At 31.0% G+C, this 13888-nt stretch overlaps 1 protein-coding gene across 1 annotated transcript; it reads right to left on the bottom strand.

The window, feature by feature from the left end:
- Positions 1 to 3297: 3297 nt before the first annotated feature.
- Positions 3298 to 10283, bottom strand: LOC109807691 (beta-galactosidase 1). Its single transcript, XM_020370274.3, has 19 exons — positions 9749 to 10283; positions 9571 to 9666; positions 9325 to 9437; positions 9152 to 9218; positions 8938 to 9030; positions 8639 to 8782; positions 8158 to 8246; positions 7943 to 8048; positions 7771 to 7858; positions 7344 to 7462; positions 7086 to 7250; positions 6563 to 6741; positions 6330 to 6439; positions 5672 to 5781; positions 5374 to 5484; positions 5177 to 5287; positions 4752 to 4957; positions 4343 to 4679; positions 3298 to 3836 (listed from the first exon to the last, which is right to left on the bottom strand). The coding sequence occupies exons 1-19, from the start codon at positions 9926 to 9928 to the stop codon at positions 3726 to 3728; spliced, it is 2535 nt and encodes an 844-aa protein (XP_020225863.1). The 5' UTR covers positions 9929 to 10283; the 3' UTR covers positions 3298 to 3725.
- Between the last annotated feature and the right edge of the window lie 3605 nt (positions 10284 to 13888).

Genomic DNA, 13888 nt, shown 5'->3' with positions numbered 1-13888 from the left:
TACATTTAACCTGCATTTTTACTGAATTGTTTAAGTTATTGAAGGGTGATCTCTGAATAAAGTTGATTTTATTAGATTTATAAAATAAATTTTTAGTTAATTTAAATAATATATTAAGTTGCTAAAAATCAAGTAAAGAATTATGCATGTTCTGATTGTAAGTTTACTGATATTGTTAGGATCATTATATTTGAAGTATTGTTTGCTTTGAATTTGTTGGATTGTCACAATTTTGTGTTCGAGATATTATCCATTTTAATACTCATTAGGCTGTCGGTTTTATCCTTGAAAGATGCTTGAGCAGGTTAAGAAAGAAGAGTATTTATAAATTATCATTTGTCTAAGTCTGTTAGACTCGTTAGGATTACTATGTTCGAGGTATTTTTCGTTGTGCCTTGGTGGATTAAGAAGAGAGAGTATTTATAAACTATCCCTTGTCTCTATTTCTAAGCGATGTGAGACTAGTAAACATACGGGAACAAGCCCATGGTCGAGGCTAAGGGATAAAAGTGATCTAGTCTCTCCTTCTAAGGTTAATGTATCCAATTGTAAATTTATTAATATTGTTAGGATCATTGCGTTCCAAGTATTGTCTATTTGGCACTCGCTTGACTGTCAAGGTTTTGTTCTTAAAAGGTGTCTCGGTGGTTTAGGGAAGAGTATTTATAAATTACCCTTAACTCCTTGGTCTCAATTCCTAAGTGATGTGATATTTTTAAGCTTGAGTCAAGACCAATCATAGTTTATAAACACTCTCCTCCCTTAACCTACTAAAACGTCTTTTCAAAAACAAAATCATAAAGGTCCAACAAACATCAAAGCCTACAATATCTCAGACACAATGACTCTAACAAATCTAATAGACTTACGATTAGAAGAGACATAATATTGTGATTGATTATACTTAAATATAATAAATTTTATTTCACAAATATTTATGTGATGTTTGTATAATTAATTAAGATAGAATTAAAGTAAATATATAAAAACTCAAAAAAGAGATTGAATTGTGTAATAAATAATTTGAAAACTTTCACAAACAATTTTTTTTTTATTATAGTGTTTATAGAAAGGTTTTTGGTGAAAGATTTTCTCACTATCTTTAGCAAGCGGACCAAGTTTCCTTGTAGTAGTTTAGTATCGTCCTCAAAAATTTGTGATATTAGTAATTTCTATTCTAATGATTTATAGAAAAACATTGATATGGTTGAAAGTTGGTTCAATATGAAGTAAAGTAGAACAACAATATAAAGTTTAGAAGAACAATTGTATAAAGAGTGGATTGGATTCAAGAGTACTTGCTAACCCTTAGATCTTCCTTAAAGAAATATGATTTCAGTTTCATTACTTCTACGTCCATTAATTAACTCAACCAGGTCCCTCAAAATTGAGTCCTAAGGTGATTAATCCTAAACCAAAAATCATAAAATGGGTGATCAAACCAAAATAAGCATTAAGAGAAGAATCAGACACAAGTAATGAAAGTGAAATGCATACATAATCAAGAAGAAGAAGAGTCAGTAATTACACCAAAGTCAATCCAAAAAGATCTAGCCACTCATGGTGAGGGCCATTACAAAATCAAAGGAGAAGAAGAAATTACAACGGAAAAGAAGAAGAAATGAAGTTGATCCTTGTTCCCAAGCAATCCAGCCTCAAGATCTCTTCTTTGGCTCTATTTTGCTTTGTTCCTCTGTTCTTCTCTGCGGCTTCATATCTCCCCATTCTCTCTCTTAATTCCCATTTTATATTGGCCTCCAAAATAGGGGAAAATCTAATTTTTAATCCCACCGCTACAATTGTGATCCACAGCCATGACTATGAAAGGTCCTTCATGGTCAAGTAATCTACATGGCCACAACTATGGCTATGGAAGTTCCTTCATGGTGAAGTAAGTCTAGCGCTACAACTATAGACTGACAGCCATGGTTGTGACTCTCTGGACCCTTTTCTTTCTCTCCAGTATCCCATGGCTTGAGCTGTGAATCCACAGTCATGGCTGCAACCCTCTGGAACCTTTTTTGTCCCTCCAATATCCCATGGCTCAAGCTGTGAATCCACGGCTATGATTGCAACTCTATGTTGGTTCTTGATTACACTCTAGATTCTAGCGACTATGGCTGTAAATCCATAACCATGGTTGCAGAATGCTGATTTCCAATTATTTCTACAAAATGAGAGAGAATTTTCATCGAATCTTTACTATTCTTCTAACCTTCTTATGTTTACTTAAATTTTCCTAATTTGGGATTAAATATCATCAACATATTTATATTTTTATCCAAAAAAGAGTGCTAAATGCTAAACAAAAACAGTTTTCAAAGGAGAATATGTAATAAAGTGTAAAAACTAGAAAGTCAATATACACATAAATTTATATTGATTAAATCTTTAATATGAGTTTTTTTTTATTAATTTAATGAGTTATGTCCACTTCCTACAACATGAAGAATTTTCACCGCAACAATTTTGATACAATTAAGTATTTTAACTTATCTTTAGCTTACTTATCACAAGAAAGATTTTAAAGTAAGTTTACGATATTAAGCATAAATATACAATTTTATAATACATATATTAATAAAAAAAATACAAATGTGTTAATTACTAAAATCGATGATAAAAGATTAAAATAATATGCATAAAATTCTAAATTCAAACTTTAATATCATTTTTAATAATCTTATAGATATTATTTTTTAAGTATATATGCTTAAAACACATTATGTCGTATATCAAATTATCGATGTAAGACAAGTATAATAAGCCTTGCTATATTGAAATGAATCAATTAAAAAAATTATATATATATATATATATATATATAATCATTCGTATTGTAATCATGGATGATCACATAAAAAAGAAAACAAAATCGCTCTACACATGAAGCTACTTTGCTACTGTCAAAATTATTGAGATATGAGAACTTAATTAACCATCTAGTTGGATAGTTTAACAAAAGAAAGACTTTTCCAAATTAAGCCAACAACGGCAAATTATAACTAAATGGATCTTAGTTTTAAACTCTGTTCAATACCATGTCAAAAATATCTTGTTCTTCCATAAGAAATTTTAAGAGTAGATAATTTCATTGGTCTAGTGTTTAGAACTCCGAAATTAGATGAGGAGGAAATCAAGGCATGAAATACACACAAAAAAGCTTACATGTCCTCTAATACATTCTTTTAAAAAATTTGTTATGATCTAATTAAATCCTACTCATTTTATAATTTTTAATAAATTTTAACTAAGTAGAAATATGTATTGGCAATACTTTCTCTAAATAAGAACAAGTAAAAGCGAAACATGATTGAATTAATATGGCTGATCCTTATTACATTGGATAGTTTTCTTATAAGAAAGCACTAAATTGCTTTCACCTTACAGCTACATGGAAATAATATAACATTAAAGGAAGCAAGAGACTTCCACACAAACAAAAACCAATTTGCACATGGACTCAATCAATGTCGTCTCAATGTGCATTAGGTAACTTTTCACCTTTCTCCACCTTAGTATAACTATAACAAGCACAACACCAATATATACACACAAATCCACAATCACCCCAGCAGTCTCCACAGGCTTTCAACCATATGGTGTGTTGTGTTCAGCTGCAACTTCACCTCGGTAAAGCCAAATCAATATGAAACCCTGTATTCAATTGCAGAAAAAATCACTATGGAACCCTTATTCCATTTATTTTCAGAGGTTGAAAATGATCAGGTGCAGATAGCCTCCACTGAGAGTTTCTTCATGACATTTGGACATGGATCTCCTCCAAAAATTTCAGGTGACACTGTCACTGTGCACCAGCTCTGACCAACACAATTCTGCAATAACAAAGTCATTCTTCAATAATGTATTCAGTAAAGAAGACCATAAACATGAAACTGATTGTTTGACCTGCAGAATTTAACTCTAAGTTGTCACTAAAAACATTAATAATGTTCCTTATATAAGCACCCTACCCACCCAGAAAGATAGGCTTTAAATATGTTTTTAACTCCTCAAATTTGAAGTAAATATGCTTTTGATCTCTTAAATTTAAAATATAACTTTTTTTAGTCCTTATAATTTTAAAAAAAGTTTGTTCTAGCCCCTCAACCACCAGCAACATCACTTACAATAACAAATTGAATCAATTGTGCAACATTAGCTAGATTTAATGTAATGTTTTCATTAACAAAAACATTAATAGATGAATTTTCTGTAACAAACTCACCAACGACATTTGAGTACAGGGAATAACTAAATTTGAAGAACTAAAGACAAATTTGCTGCATATTTGAGGGACTAAACATATTTAAGCTCAAAAAACATAGGACAAGTAAAATACCTTTTGGAAAGCATCATATGACTTGTGAGCATGACAACTTCCTTCACGGTAGTTTCCACAAGAGCCTACAGGAGTGCCAAAGCTAGCAAACTTGATTGATGAGATTTTTTGTCCAGGACCACATGACAAATGTGCTTTTGGTCTCACAGGACTTCTGACTTTGCCAGAAGATTGCATCTCATAACTTACAAGATTTGGCTGCCACTCATAAATATCAGCACATACACTATCTATATCCCTTCTCACCAAAAAGACCCCGTTTGGATCACCGCCCACTTCCTCAAACAGGACCAATAAATTTCCAGTTGGCTTTAGCCATGAGTGAGGAACATGATACCTGGAATTATCAACCAGTAATTAGTAATGTCAAGAATTTTAACAAACTTTGAACAAGCTAGATATTTCTCACCATCTTTGAGAAGCCTCGCCACAGTTACTTGCGCATTTCTTTTCGTTATATGTTCCTGCATAGTTACAGTAACCACAAGAACCAGATGCTTTGTAAGCAGGCCAGTAGCGGCCCAGACTTTGTCCATTTATCCACACTTGACCTTTTCCCATACTGGCCATGTCTAAAGCCAGTGGTGCAACTCCAGCTGGGGCATCAAAGGTAGTCTGTAATAGTATAAAAAGATTGTTATATTAAGTCCTTCCTTTCAACAAGTGCAGCATAAAAGGGTCTCTTTTCTTGCATTTATACCAACTTATCCATGTATGGTAACCCAGTCTTCCAGTAGTGTATTAAGAAGAATAGGAAAATTTATACAAATGTTAAAGCAGGCATAAACATGATTCTGTAACATTTAAAGGTTGTAGAGGCATCACAATACTCACTTTGTACCAGGTCAATGGCTGCCTTCTGGAAACTAAGTACCCCTGAAGCCACTCAACAGAGGAACTTCCACTAAGAGAATGAAGATTCAAGGCTTCACCTTTAAGACCAACCTAAATGAAATATGCATTCAAATGAATCTCAAGCAAGCCGAAGCAATGGTGAGAAAGAGATAGCACAGTGAATGTTTGAAAAGAACCTTGTATGACCACTTCTGCCAAGTCAAGTCCCTTTTCCCCTCATTGAGACCACTTAATGTAATTGGGCCAAGAACACCAGCATTCCATCTTTCAAAATGTGGACCAACATTCTGCATGTCAATAACAGGCAACAGATGAGTAAATATAGTCATTTTAGTATAAGTCAGACTCAGAGATCATCATTATGAAAAATCAGATTAATTTGGAAGTACAAAGGTGCATTTGATCTGACAATATCATTTAGACATGTCAGTGCCTGCATGCAGTGCACATGAGAGAGAGAAAGAGAGAACAAACCGGAAGCCCAACTGCAACGCTTAGAAGGGAGATTTTGTTAACACCAGCTCTGAGCCTCACACTTTCACTAAAGGTTAGCTTGGGGGACTCTAAGCTTCCATATACAGTTCCTGATCACAAGAAAATATTCAGTAGGTTCAATGTATGAACGATTATGCTTAAGCTATTGGACAAATACTAGCTTCCAAAGTAAAATAGTGTTCTCGATAGGATCCATGACAGAAGAAAAAAAGGAAACAAGACAAAGTAGTTAGAGTTGGTCAAATGTAGTTAAGTTACAGAATTATTTAGGCGGTTAGCTTAAACACTAGGAAAGGAGCAGAAGATCATTTTGTCTATAATTCAATGAACACTGCACAAAGCATTATTTTCCTTTCCTTTCTCTGGTTTCCTCATCTCTTTGTGAAAACTCGTTATTTATGGTATTTGACACCAAGTATTGGATAAATTAATTGATCAGGTCATGATATATAAAGAAAAGTCGTCTAATCCATTGAAATAATATAAGGATTCCCCCTTCTTCCTCTCGGATCAAACCAACAAAAATACAATTATAGAAAATGAATATCTGTAATACTCCAGAAAAAATGGTCTTTTGTAGTTGAAATAACTAGCATTACTGAAATTGTGTAAACCAGCACTATACAATACTACTCACCTGACAGCTGATTGTTGATAAAAACATGCAAAGCATGACCAGCAGACAAAACTGTAAGAACAGGATTCTTTCCATTTCTCAAAAATCCTTCATTGGGATTGATCACAACACTGGCAAGAAAAGGAACAAGATAAGAATTCAACATGGAGAAATGAAAACGAGTAGACATATCAATAAGGTTATAACCATGATTGTAGGAGAATAGAGTTAAAAGATGTATAGGTCACACTCACTCTGTGGAGTACCACAAGTAGTCAGATAAATCTCTGGTTGCATTAATCTGCTCCAACAGGCCAGTCACCGTGAAGGAACTGTCACCAGTGGTGGTTGTCTCTTCATTATACGCTTTCCAAGAGAGACCCCCATGAATAGGAACACGAGTCATCTTCATCTGTGTGCTCTGGGAACCAACCTGTAAAGAGAGATGGAATTCTCATTATTGCTGAAATCTTCTGTTAAAGAATTATTGAAGAAAAAAAAAGTGTTCTCTTCAATGTAAATAATACTTTGACCAAACAAGAGCAAGGTAAATAAGACTCCAAAGAACAATATTATTTCCCTTTTGTATGTCTAATTTCACAAAATAGAGAAGTCACAAAACTATGTGTAATTAATTGATAAAGAAAATTATTCAGTCCAACTAAATAGCATATACTTGATCAAGCTTTACAGTAATAAAATCTCCATTTTAAGATATAATATAACTAACCCAGCTCCAGTCATCTGAAATAAAAGTTTGTTTGATTTTTGTCTTACCCTTGCAGTGTTATAAACAGTGTGCCTGCAGTTAGGAAGAATGCTTATAGACCAAGGAGGCAAGTTGTAATGCTGATTTCCAAATGTCACTGTTGCATAAGATTGTGGGTTATAGTTTGCAAGGAATGCGGCACAAGCTCCAGACTTTGACTTGAAGACATGAGCCTGTACATTAGTTATGAATGTCAAAAGTTTAGTCTAGTTACAAAGATTTTAGATTATGATTGATAATTTCCAGATAACTGAATCAAGTTATACCTCTTCATAGTTTCCAAGCCGCTGTACAGTAGGATCTCCAGATACTAAAGCAGGTTCACAGAGTTTTATTGCTCTATGTAAATCCTTCAAATGGCCCCACTTTGGCTGTCTGGGCAGTCCTGCACAGAGAAAGAAATAATATATAACTTAAAATCAAGCATGAAAAACATATAAGATCTTTGCTTTTACTCAGACATTTAAATACATATGAACTATGTTTAAGTTGTTTACACAAAATAAATGAATGTAGCATTGTCAAGGCAAGAAATCCAACGAATGAGACTTTCAGAATTGCCATATTTATATCACAATCCAAATTATAAAGTCGGCAACCTCAAGCCACCATTGGCAGCAGTCAGCTACTGATAATCAGTATTACATGTACCATATTTGGAGCAAGATAGATTATAAAATCCTTGGTGCATACCATATTCATCAAGAGGAGCATCGTAATCATAGCTGGTAGCAATAAAGGGACCACCAGCAGTTCGACCAAAATTTGTTCCCCCATGGTACTGGAATGAACAAAAGAAGGGCTTAATTGACGTAAAAAGGGTGAATCAAATCCACACATTAAAATCAACAAATGTTGAAGTTACCATATAATAATTAACAAATGATCCCCCTTTCTGTATAAACCTTGCAATTGAAAATGCCAAGTCCTCAGCAGGCCTGTGAGGAACTGCACCTCCAAACTCAGTAAACCTACAATTAAAAGAGGAACACAGGCAATGAGCATTCAGGCAAAACCTAAAATCCTAAGAAGTAATATAAGGCACTTAGGCACTAAATACAAGCTACAAATTAATTATACCAGCCAGTCCAAGCTTCTGTCCACATCTTTGGTTTGTATGCCTTATTTGGAGAGAAATAATCACAGTAAAAGCCATTGCAAGCGTTAATCTGCAAAATTTTATATTAGATTCAGGAGCCAGACTTTGACTCTGACCAGACTCATGCAATAGAACATTTATCGAGTATAAAGAACAATATATTTCTCTCTCCATCACTAACAATGAAAATTGACAAGAATGCCAAGTTTTAAATTTTCACCGCATGTAATCATAGTAATTTCACTATGGTTATAATAGTCAATAGCCAGACTGCCCAGACTTCACAAAGAGAATAGTATTGGAAGGACTGAACAAAGATCTCAATGATGGCAAATGAAGAATAAGTATTCATTTCCTCTAATAGCAATATGGACAAAACATACTGTCTAGTATCCCCACCAAGGACAGAGCTATAAAGATTACTGAACAAGTCTATAAAAGGTACAAATAAGCTGAACTTACCACAGGATCAGGAGCATCATCTTGCTTGCACATGATCCATGGAACACCAGTGCCAAGTTCTACAGCCATATGTGCTGCCCATTGAGTATATGCTCTACCAGGGGCACCAATTTCATACTCCATAGGCCCATATTCATTTTCAATCTGTACAAAAACAATGGTATAAAAAGGTTAGTGCTTATCTCCACATTTATTCAATGAGTAACAAGGTTATAATTCTTTTCAAATTGAAAACGCTACAAGAAAATATAAAACAAGTGATTGGATTGAGCAAAAGGGTAACTGCATATATAATCTACCTGGGATAGAATTATTGGACCACCCTGAGACTCGAATAACCTTTCTGCTTTCATCATATCGACAATCTTCTTGGTAAATTTTTGCATTTGAAACTTCAACACGGCATCATTAAGGAAAAAAGGATATTAGTAACATAAAACGGATATATATATATATATATAAGAGATCTTTTTTTATGATACTTAAAAGGTATAAGATTGAGTGTTATCTCACCTTAAACGGTCCATTGTCTGTTCTAAAGCTGATACCTGGAATGTACTTGAGCCAAACAGGGAAACCGCTGAAAAATGAATAAGGTTAAGCTGTTATGAAACTTCCTAGTTCCTATATCAACAAGGATTTTTGCCTATGCAAATACTAAATAGGAAATTCATTTCTTTCATTACCCGAAGTTCCATTCAGCACAAACGTAAGGACCAATTCTGAGGTTAACATAGAGGCCTGCTTGCTGCACCAGCTTTATGAACCTCACCAGATCATAGTTTCCCCCAAAATAATACTACAGTAACCAAGAGAAAGAAAAACATTGATTATTGATTATTCCCAACACCTAAGGTCTTAAACTCATTAAAAAAAATAATAACAACAATAAATGCATTTTTCAAACACTGCAAGCAAACATTGTTAATTACTTTGCCAGGTGAAGGTTCGTGTCCATTCCAGAAAACATAAGTTTGAATGACATCCAAACCTCCTTCCTTTGCCTTCTGAATAAGATCTGGCCACATCTGAAAAGGAAGAAACTTTAAGGTGCCCATTTGATAAAAGGTCTAAATAGAACCAACCCTGAAACACATTTGAGTTAAGTACCTCAGGGGTGCTTCTGGGGTAGTGAATGGAGCCAGAAAGCAGTATCCTTCTTTGTCCATTGATGGTGATAGCCTTATGGTCATAGGACACAGAAGCTGAAGCATGACCAATCAATGAACATGCAAACACCACCACAAACAATAGTGGTACATTCCACTCCATGAGCTTGTTTAAGCCCATGACAACAAGCAATGGATAATAATAATAAAAAACAACACCCTTGTTGTGTTGTTCCTCAGCTTGGTAAAGCAGTGGCCTTTGCACACTTTATTCTATTCTATGCTTCAACGTGTGGAGAGAGAAATGCAAGAGGCGGAGAAGAAGAGTGTGGTTGTCTTGTCCACCACTTTTGTTCTGTGCTTAGTCTCAACCTTTTTGCAGAATGATTGAAGAGGAAAATGTGAAAGGAAGAAAAAAAAAATGGGAGGTTGAAAGTGTGAGAGACAGTGATACTATTTTCTCTTTTGTTCTGTTTTCACCCTTTTGGGGGATTGAGATGCTTTGTGTGAAGGTTCTGTGTTGGAGCCAAAGGGTGGTGCTTTGCAGCTGCTTTTATAAACACTGAGGACTGAGGAGTTTGGGACCTACTTTTCATGGAACTTTGGGACCCATTCCTTGTTCATACTTCATCCACTCAAATTCTTTTTTAACTATCATTAATCTTTTTAAATTATGTTTATTCATCACCTTACTTAATTTGAATTCACATCTTACAAATACATGTTAATTTTTAGATATTCCTTTTAAGATATTTTATGAATCATATTCATAAATAAATAAAACTAATTTAATTCTCAACTTGAACATGACATCATTACTAAAATTATCATTTTGCCTTTAAATAAAATCCATATAACAAGAAAGAGTCATGCGAAATTGAGTTAAATTTCAAATATTAAGTAGGGTTAAAAAAAATCAGAATCACTAAAAGACCCTAAACTCTAATTAAAAAAATTTATATGTTATTTATTAACTAATTCCTCCAAGAAAAATTCAAACAGTTTTGTAAGAGATATGAGTGCTATCTTTACCAACTACCAACCACCTTCAGGTTTTTTAATAGTTTTTTTTTTCTGTATCTATAAATTACTTGCTGGGTTTAATCACGCTCATTTCATTTATTTTTACCATAATATGTTTATATTTATAATTTACTAATAAATAATTGAGTTTTTATGTGATCAAACAATATTTTCGGAAATACGTTGTAGATGATCTTTGTAAACTACTTCTAATTTATTTTTGTAAGTATTTAAAAATTTTATGAAAATAACTTTCTTAACTAATTTCAATAAATTTTATAATGACTTTTATGATATAAGTTTTCATGTAATAAAATTTATTAGATAAAAACTTAATTAATTTATCACTTTAAACATTTTTTTGGAATCATTTAATAATATTAACGAGGAAAAAAGTAAAAAAAAAAATCTATCATGGCTATTTGTGATGTTTCTAATTTTATATTTTAATAAAATTTTATTTATCTAATAAAATCATATCCTGATATTAACCATGCAAATCTAAATCCAATTATCCGAAGTGGTAAAATAATGGAAAACCCCATTTTGTTGAAGGTGTGTTTGGCATTCATGCCGTCACTGAAAACGCGTTTTCTGTGGCATCTTTAACGAAACGAGTAACGACGAAAAGATTTTCCGCCCAATTCCACTTTCACGCGCACCGTAGAAACTGAATCACACAACACAACAAATTAACTTGTTTATTAATTATGCTTTTTTTTTATAAAAAAAATCCATTCACGTGAGAAGAAGCTAATAAGTAAAAGTGTGTTTGGATGTATGTTGGGGGTAATTAATTTTAAATTATTATGAATTTGTAAAATTATTTTAAATAAATGTATTCTTATATTAAATTTTATTTAAAAACTTATTATCAAAAGTTAATTTTAAATGTATAATTATTAAAATAGGTACACAAATCTATATATTATTTTCATATAAACATCTTTTATTTAGAATAATAAAGAAAATTTTAATATATTTGTAATACTGGTTTGAATAAAAATAAATATATTTGTAATGAAAATAACATATAATAAGATTCTTTCGGCATGATCAGTGAAATTTGACAATAAAAATATATTAATGAAATCTTAATAATTCTCAATAACCAAAATTCAATATTTACTAACTACAATTTATAAAATTAAAGAAACTAAAACAAGAAAGAAAAAAAATCATAGAACAATTTGGAACAGTAAAAAATTTAAATATCTCTCATAGAGACAATTGACAATGAGGAATAAAAAAATAAATCTAAGTAAACAAAATTTCAAAATTTATTTTATCCAATAAAGAAGTTAATATGAATTATTTTTTAGACAATTCCAACTATCTCAAACTCAATTAAATTAATTCTAAGTGCATCAAATGAGGTTAACTGAAAAGGTACAAATTTATTGGTTTATTTTTTGTTTATTTTGTTACAAGTTAATTTGACTAATACTAATTGAATATAATTTTCATTTAAAATTAGCTAATTTCATGAAAAAGAAATTCTCAATAATTTTTGTTAAATCAATCAAAGCAAATATACCCAATTATTCTTGTTTGTTCTGTTTGGCATAAGGAAGAGTTGGAAGGGAATAGAAGACTTGCAATAATTAAAAGGGTGCTCATTCATTGCACTTTTTGAGTTCTTACGGTATTTTCAATTCAATGACTACGACAAACCTCAAATATTTATGTCATTTCAAATTTGCAGCAACTATTTGGTTGGGACTTAGCAAATGTATATCAAAATATATTAATAGTTCATATTCAAATTTTAACTTTATTAATGAATGCATTAAGGATACTTATTACACTATTAAAAGAAATGCAATTTTTATTTTTAATATTTTAAAAAAATATTTGAAACTTTCAACATGTGAAAGCTACATTAAGTCTAGTTGAGACAAGTATATCAATTATGAGATAAAAAAAATTTAGGTGTTTTTGCTTTATTGCCAATATTTGAATTGAAAATCTTACTCAAGAATTAACATTCCATGATCTTATAAACATAGTTAATATTTTTAATATTTTTAATCCGTAACAAAAAGTATTTTATAAAAAGTGCTTTTACATAATATACCAAAAAATATATATCTTTATTCTTCAAGATAGCTTTCTTTTCTTAACTGTTTTTTTTTTCTTCCAATTATTAGAGTCCATAACTCTTGGCGATGGTAAATTCAGCTGCCTTTTTTTTTCCTTTTTACTTTTAAACTCAAATTCCACCATCAATATTCAATAATAGCAAATTTCATTTATAACATGTACAAATAGTCCAAATTTTTCGATGCAATTCAATAGTTATTTTGATAGGTTTTTGCTGACCAGCGTTTTAAAGAGTAATAGTTAAATATTTAATAAATAATTATTTATTGTAAACCACAATAAAAATACATTGAAAATAAAAACTAATGTGGTTTTTCTATTTAATTTTGATCTAACATTATTGTTATTATTGTATTAAAATAAATACCATAATAGTATTAAGTAGTTAATTTCTATTAAAAAAAACTTTTTTTTTATTTTCAACCATTATTCAAGTATTTTTCTATTTCATTGCACATATAAATGAACAATAAGTTAATAACATGATGAATAACACATCGTATAACTAAACTAAAATATTAACAAAGTTGATTCAGATTCATATTTTTAAGGGTTAAGTTATATTTTTAATTTTTTTTAGATTTAATTTGATCTTATTATTTTTAAATGGTTTAATTTAATTCTCTAATTTTTAAAAATAATATTCAATATTTTTTCTTATTCAAATTGACATCAACTAGATGGACAACATTAAATATTTTTTTAAAATTAAATAATTAAATAAAATAATTTAAAATTAGTAAAATCAAATTAAACATTAAAAAATATAGAGATCAAATTAAATAATAATTTATCTAGCATTTTTTGTCTAGATAAATTTGAATTTTCTTTCACCTATTTAATTTTTTTTTACCTATTTTAGTAATTATTATTCATTTCAGTCTCACTATTTTTAAAATATTTAATTTAATTTTTAAATTTTTAAAAAATGATTAATGTTATTTTTTTTATCTAATTTAATTAACATTATTTACATTAATTTAGATGAAAGAACAACATAAAACACCTTTAAAAA

Source organism: Cajanus cajan, chromosome 5, assembly GCF_000230855.2.
Source record: "Cajanus cajan strain Asha chromosome 5, NIPB_CcT2T_4, whole genome shotgun sequence".
NCBI classification, from domain to species: Eukaryota; Viridiplantae; Streptophyta; class Magnoliopsida; order Fabales; family Fabaceae; genus Cajanus; species Cajanus cajan.
Note: the sequence above shows the minus strand (reverse complement) of the source record. Positions and strands in the feature narration are given on the sequence as shown.

What these genes read in the sequence shown, in the direction of transcription:
- LOC109807691 (XM_020370274.3), bottom strand. Translation starts at nt 9,928, where the DNA reads ATGGGCTTAAACAAGCTCATGGAGTGGAATGTACCACTATTGTTTGTG. An exon ending in TGCTCCTCTTGATGAATATG is followed by an intron (nt 7,463 to 7,770) that starts GTATGCACCAAG and finishes TTCTCTGTGCAG; the next exon opens with GACTGCCCAGACAGCCAAAG. An exon ending in GCGTTGCAGTTGGGCTTCCG is followed by an intron (nt 5,485 to 5,671) that starts GTTTGTTCTCTC and finishes ATTGACATGCAG; the next exon opens with AATGTTGGTCCACATTTTGA.